At 41.1% G+C, this 22,103-nt stretch overlaps 2 protein-coding genes across 3 annotated transcripts in view; one reads left to right on the top strand and one right to left on the bottom strand.

Annotated features, from left to right (window-relative positions):
• The window catches only part of Pter (phosphotriesterase related), a 60,661-nt gene extending 49,692 nt beyond the window's left edge, over positions 1–10,969 (top strand). The window contains exons 4-6 of one of the 2 annotated variants that reach the window (XM_029470377.2): positions 3,929–4,069; positions 6,575–6,630; positions 7,955–8,052. In XM_029470377.2, coding sequence (XP_029326237.2) covers positions 3,929–4,069; positions 6,575–6,630; positions 7,955–8,037 — 280 coding nt within the window. In that variant the 3' untranslated portion in view covers positions 8,038–8,052. Of the gene's footprint in view, positions 1–3,928; positions 4,070–6,574; positions 6,631–7,954; positions 8,053–10,012 lie in introns of those variants that run through there. The other variant, XM_021156499.2, reaches the window with a different exon arrangement.
• A 9-nt stretch (positions 10,970–10,978) lies between these two features.
• Positions 10,979–20,910, bottom strand: C1ql3 (complement C1q like 3). Its single transcript, XM_021156501.3, has 2 exons — positions 19,349–20,910; positions 10,979–13,612 (listed from the first exon to the last, which is right to left on the bottom strand). The coding sequence occupies exons 1-2, from the start codon at positions 19,934–19,936 to the stop codon at positions 13,433–13,435; spliced, it is 768 nt and encodes a 255-aa protein (XP_021012160.1). The 5' UTR covers positions 19,937–20,910; the 3' UTR covers positions 10,979–13,432.
• Positions 20,911–22,103: the final 1,193 nt, after the last annotated feature.

Raw genomic sequence — 22,103 nt, 5'->3', positions numbered from 1 at the left:
GTAACTGATTGGAAGAAATAAGTTACTGGGACATTTCCTAATGAATATATCTTGTCTCTAGACCCTTTATTTTTCTCTCTGTGTTTCATTCTATGATGACAGACAGCAACAGTGTGAAATGAATCAAATTATAAAGAATTTGGGTCCACCAGATGTAGTGGCACACACTTTTAATCCTAGCACTTGGGAATCAGAGGCAGGCTGATCTCTGTGAGCTCAAGGCCAGCCTGGTATATTTGGTGAGTTCCAAGACAGCCAGATCTACATAGTGAAATACTGTCGCAGGATAAAAAAAAAGGAGGAGGAGGAGGAGGAGGAGGAGGATCTTAGTTATGAAGATAGTGAGTCCACATTCAGGAGGATATATTTCCTTGAAACTCCTCTTCTGTGAATACTGAATGCCATGGTGGAAGCACTTAGCAAGACAAAGATCTTCAACTCATGGCCATGTTAAGAGTGGAAGAAGAAGGGATTGACATCCCAGTATATTCCTTGCAAAGGCATCACCACAATGCCTAGAAGACACCCAGTGACTAGAAGGCCTCCTGCTGGGTTCTACTTCTCTGGACTTCTACTGGAGATCAAGCTATAACACATGAGCTTTTAGGGAGCATGCCCTTGAATCAAACCATAGTAGAGTTAACATTGATCGAGGCAGAGAAAGATGTGGGGGCAGCTAATATGGGTGGTACATCTATCACAAACAGCCATCTTGTCTAGCCTGATGAAAGTAGATGCATTTCAAAGGAATATAGAGCGATGTGAGACTCATAAAAAGAAAGAAAGCAATAGTCATGACTAAGTTCCTTCTCCTCCCTTAAGTGTGTCTAAGATAACTGGAAAGGATTAATTTTACCTATTATATTTACCATATTAATTATGCTCCTAATTGGGAATTAGAGTGCTCTATAAGCTCACGTTTTCTTCTCTTTCCAGAGCTTTCCCATTCTTACCTATATTCTCCCCTTTGGTGTTTATGATTTCCTTACATAGTTTAAGGATGGTGTCAGGGAGAAATGAGATGTCATGCTTAAAACTGACAAATGCTATGTGTGCATTCATTCCATATAGTTCCTAGTTTTTCCACTAAGTAAATAAATAATGGCAATGGGACAAGATGCATACATAATGATGTCTAAGAGAATGGCTTCCAACTTTGAACTGAGTTTAGTACATTAGTACATTACATTGTCTTCACCTATCCTGTTAATCTGTGAATTCAAGAACTGATAGAATTGTGGAAAACATTAGATAAGATTATAAAATAGCACAGCTGCTGGGGAATACACATCTGGATATTCCTGTGCATGTATGCTCATGCATGTGAGGCCAGAAATCAATCTTAGGTGTAATTCCTCAAGGGTTGATCACCTTGCTTTTTGAAGCAAATCTCTCACTGGAACTGGGGCTTGCCATTAGACTAGGCCTGATAGATGGCAAGCTCCAGACATCTGTCTACATCCACCTCTTCAGCCCTGGATTACCAGCATCTGCCATGATGCATGACATTTGATGTGATGCTGGGGATCAGATCCATATCCTCATGCTTGCTCGGCAAACAAGGCACCAGCTTGAGCTACCTTCCCAGACTATAGGTTTTTACTTTCAACTGGTACTAAGACTAAAGATTTTCCTGTGGTTCCAACCTACTGCATTTTTTATTGTTGGTGTTTAAGTATATGCCTTAATACATCACTTAAAATATACAAAACTTCATTCCAGAGCATTGGGCCAAAAGAAAATGGGGGAATATTAGGAATGGAAACAAGAGTCTAATCTGACCTGTCCATGCCTCCATCTCCCTCTGGCTTCCCCATTCAGTAGCTTGCCCATGTTGTATAATTAATTCTGATTTGACTCGAAAGACAAAACACTAAACTTAATTGTTTCTCCCTCCAGTTATTTTAGTTGTGAGTATTTTGTTTTTAAGCATGGTTCTTTGGGAAAAACAGAATATGTTTACTACAGAAAAACATATATTCCTTTAGCTTAGTAATTTTGGAAGCATGAGTTTGTCTCCATGGTAAGAAGGTGGGAAAAGGGGTTATAGTAATAAAACTTAGCACAGTGGCAATTCACATTTCAAAGTATAAAGGAAAATTTCCCTAGCCATGTCCCCTACTAAATCAATACTATGAAACTGTGATAAACTGGTGAAAAGAAGAAAAAGGAACCAGCCATTATAGCTGTCCGGTCTACTCCCTGGAAACCCCAAGGGAAGCAGGCAGGCACCTCTTGTACATGTGGTTCATGGAACCTTCACTGATCATCCCATTGCTTGGGAGAAAGGCTCTGTAAATACTTCTGATTGCTTAGCAGTAGATTCATAGACGTGTAATCATGCACTAATCCTTGGATCCTGAAGTTGCCAGAGTGTGTAAGAACCTACAAAACAAGGATAATCGGCCAAGTTTGAGCCCCCAAGCAAACACTTCTGTTCTCTGGGATTTTTCTCTAGGCGTTCACACCATGTTGAATGGAGTTTCTTTCTCTGAGTTATTTCCCACACTGCACTCTGTCAGGACGTATTCATTCTTTCCTGATTTTCCACATGTGATTGAATGTCTACAAAGGTATTTGGGGATGCTATAATGCATCCCTTCTTAGCTGTTATAATCTACATTTCTTGAGATATGTTACTCTGCTTTCTGATGCTTTGTCTGTATTCTCTGCTTCTATATTCTCCTTGCCCTTCATTTACATGGCTGTGTCGTAGACTAGAGAGACATTTAATATACTGTTTAATTTGATAAAATATTGACAAGTAATAAATTTTATTTCAAAATTAATCATCAGAGAACATACTCATATATGTGAGTGGTGTATGTATGTGGTCATTTGAGTGTGTGCACATATTGGGCATGTATGTATGGACACGGGCATGTGGAGACCAGAGGTTGATGTTAAGGAGTTTCCTCAATTGCTTTCCATCTTATTTTGTGAGACATGGTTTTTCATCAGAACTGGACTTCATCAATTCAGGGAGGCAGACTGGCCACTGAGACATAGGGATCTATCCTTGCTTCTCCCCTCCCTGCCCCCAGGTCTGGGGTTACAGATCATCTGTATCAGGACTCAGCCTTCTTTGTTGCTGGCCATCTTAGACCTCATTCTTCTGTTTCAAGTACTTCACAAACTAATTCCTCTCCCCAATCCCCTAAACATATTAATCTCATGAATATTGCCCCTTTGAAATATGTTGGAATGATACCCACATACACTTTGAAATTAATTTCAGAACCATTTTTCAAGAAAATCACCCTGCTGCCACCTTGCATCAAGAGCTTCCTGATTCAGCCAGATTGGCATTACTGGTCTAACTGGTCTGGTGAGACCTGATATCAAATATCTTTGATAGCTTCAGGATAGATACAGGCTAGTAAAGATTTTTAGAAGATGGAATATATCCTAAAAAATTCTGTTGGAGTGTTATAAAATTCTGCTTGGATAATATCTGAAAAATTAGTGTAAGCATGGAATTCCTAAGGACTTTAGAATGGTAAAATTATTTTGGCTAGATAGGTTTCCATATTTCTGGTAATGAATTGACCTTGTTCAGTTGAAATTGAACAGAATAAAGGTCACCTCATAGGGGTTTTTTAAATGACATTTATTTATTTATTTATTTAGTGTCTGTGTGAGCATGCTCATCCCGTGGAGAACATTCAGAGTTCAGAGGGGGCACCTTGTGCAAATCAGTTCCTTTCTTATACCACATGCATTCTGGGGATTAACCTGAGGTCAACACACTTGGCAGCAACTGTTTATGATATCCACTGAGTCATCTCTCCAGTTCCTAAAGTTATAGTTTATATATATATATATATATATATATATATATATATATATATATTCATTACATATTCACAGCATATATAAACATAGAAAATATGCTGTTAATAACATCAATGTCTCTTATTGTCTCTAGGTCTATATTTGATAAGAAAGAGCTGCTGGAGTTTGCTCAACTTGGCTGCTACTTGGAATATGATCTCTTTGGTACGGAGCTTCTTAATTACCAGTTGAGCCCAGATATTGATATGCCTGATGATAACAAAAGAATTAGAAGGTAAATATTCTCAGTCTTTCACCACATTCCCTTTTACCAGCCCTTTTGGCATGTCATAGCTGGGTGAGTATTAGCAAAGATTTGGAACATAGTAAGCAGGCTGAAGCAGCATCGGCAGAGAAAATTATGTCTGAGCTGGTCCATGGAGAAAATCTCTATATATTATTTCAAGAACAAAATGAGTCATAGTAAGTAGGCTCAAGCTAAGAAGAGCCTTAGATGTTCCGTGCAGATGGACAGCTGAAAAGAAACAGATAATACCCCATGTTTGCCATGAGAAGAGCAGAATGAAAGCTATTTCCCCTTTACCTGTAATGAAATCTACTCTTCCTTCCTCGGGCTGATCACACTAAAGCCAAGGTTTCCTACAACTGATATTGAAAATTCTTTATTAAAAGTATCCATTAAAGTGGTAATTATAGCTAAATGATGAAATGCCATATATGAACACCATACAGTGTAACCTCCCAACATTGTCTAAAGAGTAATGAGGAAAACCACAGCTGCAATCATTTTCCAATGGAGTCAAAGAGAGCTACATTGTTTGGTCTTGGTAACAGAATGGCATGAAGACTGAAGATTAAATAAACCAAGATGAAATATCTGAAAGGAGAAATCCATCTGAGATTGGCAAGGAAGACTTTAGTTTAGGAGTATCTAAGTACTGCTATTCCTAAAATAATAGCTAACATTGGAGCATGAAGTTCAGAGCATCATCTGGGCTGAGACATAGAGTTGACTTAATCAGTTTCTAGGAGATTGTTAAATCTTGGGAATAGATAAGATCATTGAGAGAAGAAAGAAAAGAGAGACCTGGGGACACAATATTGAATAGACAGCCAATAGCAATGTCTTGTGGACAGGTAGAAAGATTTTCAAGCTGATACTGTCAGGGGAAATGTGATGGATCTCAGTGAGAAAATAGGCTTAAAGTCAAAGACTTGAACACCTACCATATGCAGCAGATATCAGGAAGGATCACGGCTGAAGGTTCAACACTGGATTTCAGATTAAGAAACTCATAATCAGTAAGTATGGTCTAGTCAAAGGCTTGAGGGAAGAATAGGAGCTGAGAAAGGGGTGGAGTATGTGAAAGCTACACAGTAAGGCAGTGGAGAGAAGAGAGGTGAAGCCGATGTTGGAAGACAACAGGTAACCCAGGGAAGCTTATTCCAAAGTTGGACGGTTTCTGAAGCTAAGATGGGAAGTTGGCAGGGACAGAGAGAGAGAGAGAATGGGCCCAAGAAAGAAAGCTAATCCACAGATGTTGATATAGAATTTCTATAAAATGGACTATGCAGTTTTTATAGGAATGTCTGGTACTGAATATACAAAGATTAAATGAATATTTACTCAAAAATACTGAAAAGATAAGCAGTATCAATCCAGACTCCTAAGGAGACAAATAGGTGGAAGCTGGGGATGCTTAGGAAGGTAGCTGAGGGAAAGCGGAAGACAAGCAATGTTGTTGGTGTGGATAAATACCTTAGCAAGAAGATCAAGAACTGGGCCACCTACCATTGTGTTTGCCAATCTTCCTGCAAGGCATACATGATTGTTTCCATAGGAAGGAGGACTAGATGAGAGGCAGGATCTTGCTGAGGTCAGGACGAACAGGAACAGTTGTTGGGTTTGATGCGTGTTTCTTAGACCTATGTGAGGCTGGAAATCATGGCTGCATGGCTGTATGATTTACTGACCATTTAGCCAAAAGATATTTTTAATATTGATGATAGTGTTCATGGAACATTGTGGGTAGATGCACTAAATGAGAACTCATAAAGGAATCTAGGATTGGGGCTTTTATCTGAAAGGTGTAGTTGATAGCCAGGGGAACAATGGAAGGGCTGAAATGAAGTTCAGAAAGTCAAAGCTGGAGGTAAGGCATATAAAGAAATATGTACATACTTAGGAATGACGTAATGAAAAAGTTACGCTAGAAACTTTAAGAAGTGAATGAGTGTTAGAGCTATGAGAAAACAGAAACATGGGAAATGGAAGGCTAAGATTTCAGAAACAGAGATCCTGTGATAACAAGGACAGAAGTGTAGGATCTGAGAAGGAAACTACTGGGATGGGAGTAAGAAACACTAGACTTGAGAACTGACGCCCATGCAGAGAGAGAGGTAACACCAATCGGACAGGTCCACAGCAGCATTGAGGGAAATACCTGAAACCCATGCCTATAGCAAAGAAGCTGAAGGCTGCTCCCTGAGGATGGTGACCTTTAATATCTTTGTGCGTTCCTAGACTAGGACGTATTGACATGTGTCTACAGTGATCTCAGTAACAGTAAAATCCGATTCCATTTCAGTGCCACTAGGTTGAGAGGGCCGGTTGCTACATTTTACATTAGTTGTGTAAAGTGAAGCTTATGCCACATAAGCAAACTGCATCCTCAATCTGGCCAATGAAACTGTCTTACTTGTTTTTGATACTTGCATAAGTTCTTTGGCAAACAAATTCTTTTGCCTCTTTTTGTTTCCTTTGTGTATGTCTGTGTAGAATGCATGCCTACGAGGCACATATGTGCATGCACATGTCAAGGTCAAAGGCCAATGGTGAGTGTCTTTCTTGCTAGCTCTGCACCTTATATACTGAACAGGTCTGTTGCTGATCCCAAAGCCTGCGGATTCAGCTACTCTAATTCGCCGACCCCACTTTCCAAGGTTGGCACTACATGTGGACCACTTTATGTGCCCACCTTCTCTATGTGGGTGTTGAAGATCTGAACATTTGCTCTTCGTGCGTATGTAACAAGTGCTTTGCCTGCTGTGCCATCTCCTCAGACTCTGTGGCTTCTTATAGTTGATTTCATATCATAATTTTAATCTCCATAGTCAGGAACACCGTTAGGATAGACAAACAGGTTTCTCTAAGGTCCTACCAATTTGTGCCACACCCATACATGAACCTTCTTTTGTCCACAGACTTGGATTTTAAAATACTGCGCTATAGTAAGTCATCATCTTTCATTATCTCAAAACAAAACAAGCAAACGTGGTGCTAGAGCAATGACTATGCAGGGTTCTGTTGTAAAGTGTTGGGTTTGGTTCCCAGCAAAATACACACACACACACACCAATTGTTTTTCAAATAGATCTTCTATAAGTCTTTCATGATGAGTGTCCTCAGTATAATTTTAATTCAGTTTGGAGATGAGAGTTTCCACTCTGGAGCTCCCTTTAATTCCTGAAGCTGAGTGGGGGTGGGCCTTCTGCATCACTGTGCCCTCTGTGAGGCGACCAGGCCTTCTGGAACAGGAAAGGGGGCTGGTAAAGGGGGACATGGTGGTGGGAAAATGCCTGATGGCTTCCCAATTAATCCTTCTTAACTCCTTTGGGCTATTAATTTAAGAACAATAATTAGTTTTGGTTATTTCTCATTGAGCCAAATGTAAGCACTTTAAGTATTAAATATTGAATAATATGTATGTGTATACATAAAAAAATATATGTATAGGCTGTAAGTATGCTTGTGTATTTCTTGCTTAGTTGTTCTTAAATCAATACTGTGCATTTGTTCACTGTACCTAGCTAATGGTAACAACTGAACGGCTTCTGGGGTTGTGTGTGTGCCCCAGCCCCACTCTCCCTGTCAGTTGAGCACTTGCTTTTCATTGTTCATCCATAGACTTCTCTCAGCTATGGGAGTCTGCAGTCTCCAAAATGCAGGAACATAGATACACGCTTCTGCCTACCTCTGGTTCTCAGCACCAGAAATTCTGTGTCTAACACCTGTTTTCAATCTTACGCTCCATTTCTCAAATCTTATTATATCTCTGCCTTTTCACACTTTGGAGTCTCTCTCTAATATTTGTTTGCAAAACACGAACTCATTTGTAATGCTATAATTGCTATGATTTTTTTGTCTTCTCGTCTGTAGTGGTTCCTCCCTTCTGGCAGCTTCTTTGTAACTCCCATTCTTCTGCAAGATGCCATCCCCTGAGAGATGAACCCTTGGCATAGGCATGTCCAGGCACATTCCAATGGTCAGCATATGATTCTATTTCTGAGTCATTTCTCTTCTCCTTTTCTGGGGTAGTGTTACAGTTTTGTAGGGTTCTTATTTTTAATTGCAACAATTTTATCCATCATACTCTCTCCTACAACTTCCCAACTTAAGACTATTGTGTGTCAAGGTGGAACAAAGGCATGTCACAGGAATTTGTCTGACCATATGTCTTCATAGTAATGATGCATCAAAGTCCTCAGAGAAGTAACTACTCTACCACTGAGCTATGCCCTGAGCTTGAAGAGGAATGCCCCAGCTTTTCCTTTGTTATTTTGAAAACAACAACAACAACAACAAAAGAAGTCTGAAATAGCCCGGGAGGTCCCCAAGTAGCTGGAGGCCAATGGTGAGCCTGTAGTCCCCCTTTGCTGCAGCTCCTCCAGTGTCAACCTCTGGAGTGGGATTGTGTGCCTCCACCACTTTTTCTTAGGCAGTGCTGGAGCTTGAGCCCAGTGCCTGTGGTACATTAAGCCTGAGAGCTACCTTGTTTTGCTGAGCTACATCTGCACTACAGTTCTCAGACAATAAGAGAAGATGTAAAACATTGAGAATGCTCAGGAAAATCAATCAGACAGCAAGAGCACCCCGGAAGCTGCCCATTCCATTCCGTTCATGTTATTCCGAGGTTCAGAATGGCACAGGTTTTCTATGAGGCTTTTCCCTTTGTATGGTAAATGATCATCAAACTCCCTTAGCTAACACCTGAAATATAGTTTGTTAGAAAGTAACTACAGACCAGGACTCCAGGATCAGTTTTAAGAAGCCAAATAATGGCATTAATGATGTAATAGGTGCCATACAGCTGTAAAACAGACATGGCATTCATGTGTGCCTGTGAACTCTGTTTCTTTACTGAGCACCAAATTAGATCTTCTTTCTGGCACTTCCATTCCTTTGACCTTTAAATCGGCCTAGTATTCAATTGTAACTTATTTTAAAGGTTCTCAGAGGGCAGATTTTCGTGCCTTGGATTTTTGTGTGTAGTGTCCCACGAGTATCACAGTAGTTATTAAACAGGACTAGTGCCTGAGAATACCAAGAAATGCTCTCTCTTCCTATTAAAACAGAAGACCTATCAAATAGTCAGCTCCCAGAGACGAGCTTGATCCATCCACCTCATGCATGTGGTACTCTTGATGCTCACGAGATTTTGTGTACAAGCATCCCAAGGAAAAACCATCATTTGCAAGTTGTACCTCTGACATCAAAGGCCCACAGCGGTCAGGGGCAGACACTGTCCAGAGTGCAGACATATACAGATGGTGGCTGTCAGGAGGTGACTCATGCTGCAGATTACAGCTCTTAACTAGGCAAAGAGGATTACATTTTTTTTTTACAGTGAGGAAGCTGTCTTTTAGTTAACTGACGATAGATTTAAAGGAACAGCTTGCTATTTTAGCAGCCTTTTGACAAGGAAGACAGACTAAGATCCTTTGGTCAGTTTCATCTAATGCTAAGAGACTACTACTAAGTCAAACTTCCTGTAGACTTCAGAGGAGCATATGGCTCAAATACAGAGAACTTTGCCAGACCATTTCCATTGACTGTATAATGACATAGCACATACTCTGCACTTGAAAATCAGCTGACTTTACTCATCTGAAGATTCCTTTTGTTTCTATATTTTAATCACAAGTGCCCAGTGACTTGGGTTGGGGGAGGGAGAGTCAACATTGAGCCTATGATGAGCATTTTAGAGAGAGGAGACACTGTCAGAGATACGACTCGGTAGAAAGTTCTGTGTGCACAGAACGGGGATCTCATTCATACTAGGTTGAAGTAACGCCTCCTCGGTATTCACTTAGAATCCCCTGGTACATATGCCATGGTGAAAGGCAGAACCTTTACAAGCACAGTAAGTATAGGAGTGAAAGGTAACATCTCACATGAAAAACTACTGTTATGTAATGAGTTGATGTTTTTACACAGGGTCCATTTTCTAGTGGATGAGGGCTATGAAGATCGGATTCTCATGGCACATGACATACACACAAAGCATCGATTGATGAAGTACGGAGGTCACGGCTACTCACACATCCTCACGAACATTGTTCCTAAGATGCTCCTTAGAGGTCTGACTGAGAGGGTACTTGATAAGATACTCATAGAAAACCCTAAACAATGGCTGACTTTTAAATAGGATGGCTGCTGTTCACGAACCCAGACCTGGAGGATACAATGAGCAGAGAATAGTTGGTGATTTCAAATCTACTGGAGACATTAATCCAGTCTACATAGAACTGGTGACTGGTCACTTCTCTCCTATGAGAAGCTGGATAACTACCACAGGGAAATCTCTGGTGGGGGCCACAGGGCTCAAGTGAGTCCCATTGTCTTTCCTTAATAAAATAAATATAGAAGAGCATGTTTCCAAACAGTAGTTTAAAACTATATCCCGTAAGAATCATTTTGGATGTCTTCCCCAACCCTGACTCTGTGATCTGCACTACTTGAGAAAAATGAAAGTGTTTCTAGCTAAGTTGCCCCCTTCTGGAGCAACCTAATGTTTCTTGTAATATTGATGATCCTACTAATTACCCTGCTGTTCTTTAATTAATGCTTAATGAATAAGATGGCATTTTAAAATCACTTTTGCAACAAGGGAAGTTAAATTTTGAGACATTTTTTTCCCAAAGGAGACTGCAATAAAATTACCAATTCACAACAATAAAGAAATTTTGGAAGGTTACCTATGTGTTTTCCACTTATTTATGTAAACAAAATATATCAGTTTTTTTTCTGACTTTGGCTTTCTGGTCTCCATTTTTACTGTTAACTATGTTGTGTTTTTGAAAATCTGTCTAAGAACGTGTAACAATAGTGAATTATAAAAAAATGCAATTATAAAAGTAAAAATATATTACATAATATAGTTTAATGAATCATTACAGTTATTATAACAAAGGCCACAATTTAATTAATTCATGTTATAATGCAAAGAAAAAGAGAAATGCTTGCCTTATATATAGTCCTTTTATTTCATGTACCTTTTATTTCTTTTTTCCTCAGGCCTAAACAGAGAAAATAATGCTTATTTATCTAAAGAAAAGGTCAGGTCTATGGGAAATGACAGTCTGTTTGTAAACACTACTCTTTAGAAGAGATCCAGCCATGAAGTTCTGTTCTAATAAAGCCTTTTCAAAATGTCAGTTAAAATGCTTAATTGATGAACACGGTAGTTTATAAGTTAATCCTTTGAATCCTCGATATGTGATTTGGTACCCAAGACAAATCTCTAATCCCTTGGTTGCAATCCATAAGTATATGCTGTTAAATAGAAGTTAAAAGTGGAGCAAATCATTGGTGAATTACCTTACATATCAGAAGGGCCAAATCAAATTAGTCACTATTCTTGATGAATGATCTAAGTGTTTTTATCATATAAATCACGACAGTTACTCAGACCAAGGCATTTAAATACAGCAAACACCACCTTTAGATGGGAACACCATGCATAACTCTTGGAAAAGTCAAGGTTTGCTAAACTAAAGCTATTTCTGTTGATCATAGCTGATCAAGCTCTCTGTATATTAGAACAAAAAGTACCAAAGTTGAGTGAGCCAAAAGAACAGCCCAGTTCCTTTAAAGGGAAAAATGCAAATGTCCTTCCCCAGTAAACCAAGCAGATTTTTAAATCTCTGGTTTTGAAATCTACTTGTCAAAGAATGTTTAAAGGCAACTGAAAGGGGAACAGATTTTCCACTGTAAGAGGGGGAATTGTGTGTGAGTAGGACATGTTCATATGCATTTTGATCTTCCCCTTACACTTAAGAGATGGCTCTTGGCAGTGTGTTTTAACTAGTGAGAATGGGTTCGCACTACACTATCAGCTTCAATCCAACAGAAAGAAAAATTAATTGGCTGCTCAAATGTGTATGTTTCATAACCATTGTAAGAGAGAGCTGCTTGCTTCCTAAAGTCCTGTATTAGTCGTCTGCCAAAGAATGCAGATAAAGTATGGATTGCATATGGAACACAGTTACCATGGGATCAACTAAGTCTCATGTGTGACACAGGGCACTGGAATCTACTGCGATTTGACTTTCTGAATAACTCTGAAAGAGAAGTCACCTTTATTATTTTGCTACTCTATGTATTGGTATCATCTAAAATATATTTTGATCTAAAATAAGTCAAATAATTTGTGCATGGTTCTGTGTGTATACATATATACTTTTTAAATTCATTTTTGAGCTGTACAGCCACTGTGCCTAGTGGACTGAAGCCATATATATATATAATATTTTCATCTAACATATATGTATATAAATAAGTGTGTGGCAGATATTTATATAAAATATATACACTTTGTTGTCATGTTGGTTCTATGTGAAACTGTTAATTTTGAAATAACCTCAGGCTACAGATTTGTGGTAACTGTTTGAAGGCCTTACTTAGTGTCCCCTTGGTGATGCATGCAGTAGCTCAAGTTAAACTTTTGTGCCTTAGGTTATGAACGATCTTTTGTTCCAAAGAAGGCAAAAGCCTCCATCTGACTTCATACCAAAGAATAAATTTCTCTGACTGTTCAAGAGAGTCTAAATGTATTCTATTGAAGAAATGGACACATAGGTTTTTTTTCTAAATACCGTACATAATTATACATTTCACACTTAGAGGGGAATCCTATGATACAATTTCAATCTCTATTAAAAAAAAGAGAGAGAGAGAGAGAGAGAGAGAGACCATCACCAGAAAAGAGAGAGAAAAGAAAATTCACATGAAAAGAAAAAAATGTAAAAATGATCACAGGCTTGGGAATTCCACAAATCCAGAAAATTCCAGGTTAAGGCTTCAAGTTGAATCATTCCCAGGTCTAGCTCTAAAGATAACCAGAGTACAAGGCAAACAGTATCTTTGGGGACAAGCAGCATTACTTCAATTAGACCTTCTCCTGCAGGGAAAAATGACTCCTCCCTATACTACAAATAGACTCCAAGTAGCTTAATAATAAGCAGGTAAACTCACAAGAACCAAAGCTGACACGTGAATAAAGCAGCAAGATCACAGTACACCAAAGTATCATAGATATCGAAGAAATAACTCAGTGTCTTAGATTTTTCTATAAAAATTTGTGGTCTATATAGGACTTCATTCACATGGACACTAACAATAAGGAGTATTTGCTTTGGCGGTAGTGGATCACACATCTGCTTATCTTGCGTTAAATACTTTTTTTACATAATGTGTCTGAGTGATACAGATGTGAGTCAGGTAGCATTTGATCTCCCCACATTTACACAACTGAGATGCCCAGCAATGGGCACCCCCTGGGATCCTTGATTCACTGACGTTAGCCATACGAATCCAGCATTCAAACTCAGAACAGCAAGCTCAGTCTCTGCATTATCAGTCAGCATAAATAATAAATCCAGAGAATGTGCTGTATTTGTTGTTGTTTCCTCCGTGGGCTTTCCCACCATCTAATTTGATATAGACTTCATCTCCTGGTTCCAGGTGAAGGACAACACTGTTACTGGCATAGTCGTAATTCTGATCAGCATCTTGGGCAATTGCACTAGCACGCACCTATGTGAAACAGACAAGAGTTAGTTTGTAAATAGAGAATCCTTAAGTTGCCCCTTTTACATAATAGCAGACTTGCAGCCATAGCATACAATGTAGCACACTGATGTTGCTGTTGGTCCCATAGGTTTAGAAGGAATTTCCATAACAACTCAACTATGTTACTGGAAAGAGAAAAGAGAAAAAAAAAATGTTGCTTTAATAAGGGACATTGCTGCCATCCTTTCTGTCCTTGTAAATAAAGCATGCCAATCTAATTTTCTCTTCAATTGCTGCTTTTTCTGATTCCTTGAATCTCCACATCCAGTCACATTTTGAAATGGAAATAGCAGTATTGTTTTGCATTTTAATTTAAATCAAATAACAGCATCCCGACTAACTGTGTACTTCAATGGGTCATCCTAATTATTAGACATCTGATATCTCGAGTGGTACAAGACCTAGGGAAAATAAAGGAAGAAAGCTTTCGGTTTCTAGCTTTGGAAATCTGACACATGCACAGCCCCTTTTATCCAGGCTACTTCAGACGCAGCGTGACTCACTTAAACATATTTGTTTGCATCTCTCATATTTCCAAAAACTTCTCTTTACTTCTTTTGTGTCTTTTTATTATTTAATTATATGTGCCTTTAAACCAACGATTTAAGTTCACCAGTTACAAAAAGTTATAGAAGGGATTAAATGTGTGACCTAAGATTGCAGTTTTCTAGGATTGCTGGACGTTATTGTTGAATTGCTCTTCCTTTTTATGAGACTGTCAATGTATCTGGCTTTGAGGATGGGAGCAAACTATAATCTGCTTATGTTCTGCCTTTGTTTCATTAGTAGGTTGATCAACATTTGCAAACAGTCAAATTGCATATCATATCATATCATATCATATCATATCATATAGACATTCTGCCACCACCCCTCCTCAAGCTATGCCTCAGCCTCATTTAGACATATTTTGATTCTGCCATGGGAAAATGTTTCAAAAGGCAGGCTTGTGTGTGGTTTATTTCAGTAACATGTCTTCTACTCTGTGGCTTATTTCAGTTCTACTGTAATGATATTTCCCTGAACAGCAGAGCAAATGATTTAGTGGCTTTTGTAAACCTGCACTATGTAATAATGTATGGCTTGGGGTATAATATGCTAGGTTTTATCACTTGGCAGAAAGAAAGAAATCGGACATAAGTCAAGAATTTCCATATATGTCTTTCAGAATGTAAATGGTGGGTTTTCAAATTAAATTTTCATGAGAAGATATGTTCTCACATTAATGCTGAAATGCCACAAAAGGAGAAGGCTCTTTGACACCCTACGCTTGGAATGTAATTTGAGTAGTATTTTAACATTTTTTTTCCTTTCTGAGTATCATATAGCAAAAAAACGAGAAGGGCTTAAAGGATTTAGAATTGCTCATCACTATGCTAGCATTAATATAATGAAACCAATATGCTGCGTGATTACACTCAAAGCTTTGATTCAAATGTGTTTGCCACTGGTGAGGTGATCCATTTTAACCAATATGTAACAATGTCCTTGGACTTCATAATATGTTTTTAGGAATTAATCTTTAGTTTGTAGAAGCTGAAGGCTTTCATTTACTCATTTCATCTAGTTACTAATTCTTAGTGAAGGAAATCTACACAATGAGAATATCATCATTCTGGCTTGACTATTAAAACATGTGGATTTTTAAATGGACGTGAAAAAATTAAAATGCAAACTAGCAACTATCTATATTAGCAATATGTTGCTTTATTATCAAACTAATGTACTTCCCAGCTGTTATTAATAAGAATAGCATTTACACAGCAATTTTATTATATGCTTTCTGAGTGTTGTCCATCTTCATTGTTTTCTACACGCAAACTTTAGGACCCAGGACTCATTGATTTGGAGACTGGAACCTTTTGAAAATATACAATGTAGGTCTTTGTTCTTTAGACTAAATGAAGTAAGTGTTGCCATTTTAAGTCCAGAAAGCACAACCAGAGAAACCTGCTAATGCATTGGTGTGAATCCACACATTAGAAGGTTATCCTTTGCACTTCTTATTTCCTTTGTTGAATAAAACCAGTGTGGTAGCTTTATCATAGAAAGAAATTTCCTAACATTTTAACCTATGTGGCAGTCCAGGACTTTCCCAGTTAAATACCCAACATCTGCCAGTGGCCGTGATGTCAGTAGCCTGTCCACCCATCACACTCTAAGAGTATAATGGGACATGGAATTTCAAGCTCTGATATCTATCCCACTGACTTCAGCAATTCTTCCTCGAAGCCATCAGACTATTGAGGAAGGTAATGTGTTCGCCCTGAAGGCTATTTTCAGATTCCTAAATGTGCACCGATTTCCACATTTTGTCGGGGGAGTATAATGCATCCTTTCTGGCCCAATATACCTACTTCTGCCTAAATTCACTTTAATATCTTTTTTAGAATGTTAACTATATAGTTTCTTGGCTTTATCTTCAGTATGCATTTCTCTGCTTTTAAAGAGAGTACTAATTTAACATGGCACATCATCACTCCTTCTGAAAAATAAATATAAAATCCCACAGTATTACTCTTTCCAATGTAGTTCCCATCCATTGTTACCATAACTAATAAATTCTAAGTGAAAGGCTTATCACTAATTATTTTATATGACTAATTTTCTGGCAATTTAGTTTTTATTATGGTGGTTTACTGTAATGACATTATCCTAACTGTGCTCAGAAACTATTTTTTCAGGTTTTTAACTACAAGTATCCAAGCATTAGAAATTTTTCCTGTATTTATGTAAAGTTATCTGAGCTCCATTTTTACCTTTTATATGCACTGTGATGGGCTTTCAACAAATGATATGATGAAGTGTAGCTAATGGTTTCATGGGGTTTATGTACTGCTTTATAGTGAGTGATATGTTTGTAAGAATATTATAAGCTGTATAGTTTTAGCATTGTCTTATTATTGAGGGATTATCATTGTACAAAATATTTATGGCAACATTTACTAATTGAATTAATCGTTGCTGATGTTCTGGTAATTTGATTTTCATTGTACTCCAGTGGAACCATAAACAAAAGGTTAAGTGGTACATCAGGTTAATTTATTGCCCTTTGATGTTTCCATCTGTGACCTTGCGTTCAACACAAAGCATAAATAAAATGGCCCTCATATGGTTGTGGTCCAGAGACATTGCTCCCTCCGAGATTGAAACACTGCATTCTTCCCTCATTGTTAATATCTGTGCTTCTCAAAATTCACCTAATCCACAGAACATCACTCTGGCATGGATCTCTGAGCTGATGTTTTATAAAACAAATTAAGTCATCTCAGAGGGGGAAACTGTGACTAATAAACAAGCATACAGACTATGACTGAAAATCAAGAATAAAGTACTTATTTTAAAATTAATTAAAACGTTTTTTTACACAAGATTTCCCACTTGGCACTGGCTGCAGCCAGACTTTACAAAAGTGTTTTATTCTAAAGACAAAACTCCTTAGCTGTAATATCACAATAATCACTTTCTAAGATGATCCACACTGAACTCAGGTGCATGCTGTTGTTTGCCACTCTTCATATATTTTTCTGAATTACCTATTACCCACTTTTTGAGACAAGCAGCCAATGAAGAGCATTAGAGGTGTTTTACCCAGTTGCTTTTCTGATTCCCATAGACCTGAATGTTCAAGTGTTACAGGAAGCAACTTATGCCCTAATGAAGTGGCTTAAAAAGAAAACACATGCACCTTTTAATTTTAGAACTCATATTCTGAGGACTTCTACTCGCTGGTACATGCATAGACTTTACAATCTAACCACCAATATCTGACTCTGTTGTGCTACTTCCTGGGGCTTCTTACGTTTGCAATCTCCAGCTCTTTTTTAAATTACCCTTTCTATATTGTTGACAAAATGGGAACATTTGTACATTTTAATGAGTGACTCTAAAAATATATTTTTAGTACAGTAGTGTTTTACAGACCTAACTTTTGAGTCTGAGAGTTACCTGCTGGGGGCCACTTCATAAGTCATTTGGCCAGCCAGACACAGCCTGTCTATTTTCATATAGTGAGTCATGTCCTTTTAGCCACATTCCTGCAACTACCTAGCCCCATTGTCCAGGGAACAATTTTTATTTCTCTTAATATTGTTTTCATGCATAATAGCTGTAATGAACAACCCTGCCAGTGCCTCCTGGTGGCCATGTTTTCTTTTTCTTTTTCTTTTTCATTTTTAATTTTTTAAAATTTTGTATTACTCCTAGTGTCCTGGATGTTCTTGAAGGGATTTGCAGAAAAGAATATACCTTTTAAAAGTGTATCATAATTAGGACAGTCATCTTTTACCTTTGGAAAAAAATCTGACACTAAAATGAGTCTTGAATAAAAGGAAGGAAGGAAGGAAGGAAGGAAGGAAGGAAGGAAGGAAGGAAGGAAGGAAAGAAGGAAGGAAAGAAAAGCCCTAAAGGTGCTCAGTGGAAAATTGGGTCTAGATAATATCTGAATTTTCAGGGGACCAAAGACCTAGAGCACACCAGCCCTTGATAAGTCAAAATTACTGCGTGAAACTAGGTATCTTGAAGGTGATGACAGGGACGCGGATCTTTCTTCTTGTTGGTCAGTATGCAAAGTGTAGGGCTCAGGAACTCAGCTAGCACAGTTGGCTACCAGTAAGAAGGCCTCACCACCGGGTGCCTGCTACTTGGACTGTGCTGAAGGTCTGATTATACTTTCAGGTAGTTAGAAGTGTATTTTCTCCCTGCGGCTACAAGATCAAAGATTCTTCGGTTTTCCACTGACTTGACTCTAACAAAGGCAAAGTAGTCCTGGCCCACACTGCAAGCCAGTGACCCTTGTGGCACCACCTACCAGCTCTGAAGAGCAGGTCCTGATTCAGGCTCATCTGAGGCTATTTTGCAGCCAATGCAAAGCCAAGCAAGGCAGCTGTGATCAAGAAGGCTAGGATTAGGAAGAGCCTCTGCTGCGCTGCCCTGGAGATAGTGGGTGGTGAAAGGGCTGAGCTCTGAGCGGGCAACTTCCCGGACCACTTTCTTGTTCCTTTTCCTACTCCAAGAGTGGGGTTTCCTGTGTTTGCATGCCAGCTGCTATACTGTCACAGTGTAAATGCAACTTTTTTCTGTTCCCAGCAGTTCTTCCTTTGGAAACTAACTGGAGTGTAAAGTGACTATTGAGTTTCACTGCCCAAAGCCTCTCAAAGGCCGTGCCATTACATGCGCGCAGAGTGCTGTCTGAGCCCTGGGCAGCCCTGTCTGAGACTCGCTCTTGGGGTCCTTCCATTCTCCCCGGAATGCTGGTCTATCTCCTCTGAATCTGGAGCCCTGACACGCCCATTTCGGGCTTCTGAAACCTTCTACATTCTCAGAGAAAGGCTGGAAGCGACGGTAAACTGCAGATAATGCCATAGACCAGGGATTCCTGGCCTGCTGCAAGACAGTTGCTGCAAGTTCACGAGTTGGCCCCAGAGCCAAGATCCCAGTTTCTCGCCCCTTGAGGGTTATGCTCTCAATTGCACGCGCCGAGCACGGTTCTGGCACCCTAAAACTACCCTGTCTGGGCTGCAAGACGCCCTCCTCTGCGTACGACCCCCGCCTCTCCAGCATGTCACAGAGTTCCCCTCGCCTTAGCCAGGAGAGCCGGGTTGCCGCACCCTTCCTCCGCGGGCTCCCACCCCCATTTCCGGGGTCTCCTCCCTCTTGTCAGCACCTTCTCCGCCCTCCCCACTGCCTGCCCGCGCTCACCTGGTTGTTTTTGCAGAGATCAGCCCACATGCTGGTGCCGTCCCCTCCGCGCATCAGGACGTGGTAGGTGAAGAAGTAGATACCCGGGATGGAGCAGGTGAACTTGCCCGTGGTGGGATCGTAGTGGTTTCCGAGATTGGTTACCACGTCGTCGAACTTGAGCACCTCGTAGCCTTCGTGCTGCCGTTTGAGGCCAGCGTAGAAGGCGATCTTGGGCACCGTGCTATAGGTGGCCGCGCTGATAGCCCCGGCCGCGTTCAGGCCGGGCGCCCCAGGCGGGCCGGGCAAGCCTTGGCGACCCGGTTCTCCCTTCTCGCCCGGGGGCCCCACGGGGCCCGGCGGTCCGGGCTCTCCCGGGGGCCCACGCGGGCCTGCCTTCCCCGGCCTACCGGCCTCGCCTTTGGGACCCTGGATGAAAGTGGGCAGGGACTGCATAAGGCCCCGGTCCGGAGTGGCGGCGGTGCTGGGAGCCTTGGTGCCCCCATAGGGGTCGCAGACCATGCGGCAGGTGCCCAGCATCTCGTAGTGAGCCGACGTGCCGGCCGAGCTCACCAGCACCGGGATGAGGATGACCAGCAGAAGCACCATCACCACCCCCAGCGCCCCGGCGGCGATCAGGCGCCTCCTGCTGCCCACGAGCCGGCTCAGCGCGGGCCGATCCTCTTGTCTGCTTTTGGACAAAATTTTGAAGGTTGGGCGGGGACCTCTTCAGAGCCGAAAACAATCCCCCTTCGAACCCCAACTCCCCTGGGCGGGCGCGCGCCGGTCGCTCTTCACCGGCTCCTGCTCCCCCCCGCTGAGGCTGCGGCTAGGGAGGGAGCTAGGGCGCCAAGTGACTTGAACTGAAGTCCCGAGCTGGGGGTGGGGGCTGGGGGGAGGGGTGCTCAGGGCGCCCTCTCGTCTCCTGCCAGCCCCTTCGCACCTGTGGCTGCGGCGGGTGCCGGAGCGGCCACCCGGAGGGCAGAGCCAGCTGCCGCCTGCTGCGCTCGTCCGGAGCAGCTCACACTTTTATGCCGCTGCTGCCCGCGATCGACTTTTCCTTTTTTGCAGACTGCGCCAGTTCTCACCAACTTTCCGTCTGAAGTTGCCTTTTTTTTCCCTGCTTCTTGCTTTTCTTTCGTTGGCTTGGTTCGTCTGTCCTTGTCTTTTGTTTTCTTTCTTTCTTTTTCTTCTGCAGCCACAACTCTAACAGAAGCGCACCCCCCCCCCCAAACCCTAGAGGGCTGCGGTTGCTTGGGGTCGGGCGGCCCCTGAGATGCGCGGAGCAATGGCAATTCGCAGGATCCGCGGCTCAGAGAAGCTCAGGGACAGAGGAGATAGGAGCTAGCCAGCAGCGGCGAGAGCCTCACCGCCGAAAAGCTGAACGAGAGAGCTGAACGCAGAATTCTGCCTGGGTACCACCTGCCAGGAGAAGAGGAGGCTGACAAACGCGCGCCGGAGCAATTTATAGGAACCCAAGGCACAGAGGAAGGGGAGCCGCTTTGGCATCTCTCTGCAGCATCTGCTCTGCTCATCCCACTCACACAGAGTTTGGCATTACTCTGACAATGTGGGATTTTTTTTTTTTTTCGGCCTCTCCCCCCTCTCAGCAAGGGATGAACAGTGAAATCCTGAATACTTCCTTGTCTAACCCAGACGATGGCAGCGCCCTAGCTGGTCATACTAGGGGGAGGGAGACAGCTGCGCAACTGCTCTCAGGACTCAAGGGTCACACCTAAATCTATTTCCCCAGTGCCAACAGCTCTTGTTGGAGGTGGAAGTGAAGGTTGAAAGGAGGGAGGTTTGATGACAACATTTCTCCTCTGGCTCATCCACAATCAGTGCTTCAGGTGTTTTTCAAAATGCCACTTTTAACATAAGGAGGGCTCTCTCCAATTTTCCAGACAGTAGATGTGCGTGCTTTTTTTTTTTTTTTAACCTTAGCATTTGCTTCCACAGCCTTCTGGATGAAATAAGATGAGAACAGTGACGTGTACTTAAAAACCAAAGGACATTTCTTGATTTAAATGAACTTGCCCACCGCCCAAAAGGAGGAGGGCTGGTTCTTTTCACAAGTGCCGCAGGCTTGTGAGAGCATGCATGAGCATTTGACTTAGAGGCTTCCAATTGCAGAGCCCTTCAGGAGACACCATCATTGGACTTGAAGTTGCATTTGCTTAAAAATGCAACGTGCAGGAGAAGTCATCCCTTGTCCAAAGGCCTTTGAAAGTCTTACAATAAAGCAAGCGGTATTTTCGAAAGTGCTGGTTTTCATGAGACAGAGTTCTTTCTGTAGGTGCCATAGCAGATTTCCCAGATATGCATTAGGGGAGGGAAAATGGGGAAATTATGACAAAGAACGGCCACCACCTCTAACAGTGGAAGAGCTGGAAGAAGAAACCACTTGAATTTAGAATACTTAATAGAGGGGCCCCAGAGTAAGTGTTAGGGGAGTTACCCCACTGGCAAATACATTTGACATATAAGAATGGTTTTAAATAAATAAGTAGAATTGGTTCCTAAATCACACTTTTGCATTCAGGAGCAATAGATGTCAATCAAACGTGGATGACATTTACTTGTCAATATGGAATGATGGCTGGGAAGACAGTTACTTATTACAACGGGGTGAGAATCTGAAATAAGAAGCAGGAACAAATAATAATATAACAAGCAAGTAGTACATCATAGGTGACTATCAGCAGACTCTGGTCTTGCCTATAGGCTCCACAGCAAGGTATCTCCTTCAAGATTCCACAGCCCCTCTGCACGGTGC

Source organism: Mus caroli, unplaced genomic scaffold (assembly GCF_978045245.1).
Source record: "Mus caroli unplaced genomic scaffold, Mus_caroli_1 scaffold_2, whole genome shotgun sequence".
Lineage (NCBI taxonomy): Eukaryota > Metazoa > Chordata > Mammalia > Rodentia > Muridae > Mus > Mus caroli.
Note: the sequence above shows the minus strand (reverse complement) of the source record. Positions and strands in the feature narration are given on the sequence as shown.

Coding starts and splice junctions, on each gene's coding strand:
- C1ql3 (XM_021156501.3), bottom strand. CDS start 19,936: ATGGTGCTTCTGCTGGTCATCCTCATCCCGGTGCTGGTGAGCTCGGCC. Junction 13,613..19,348: donor ATCTCTGCAAAAACAACCAG/GTGAGCGCGGGC, acceptor TGTTTCACATAG/GTGCGTGCTAGTGCAATTGC.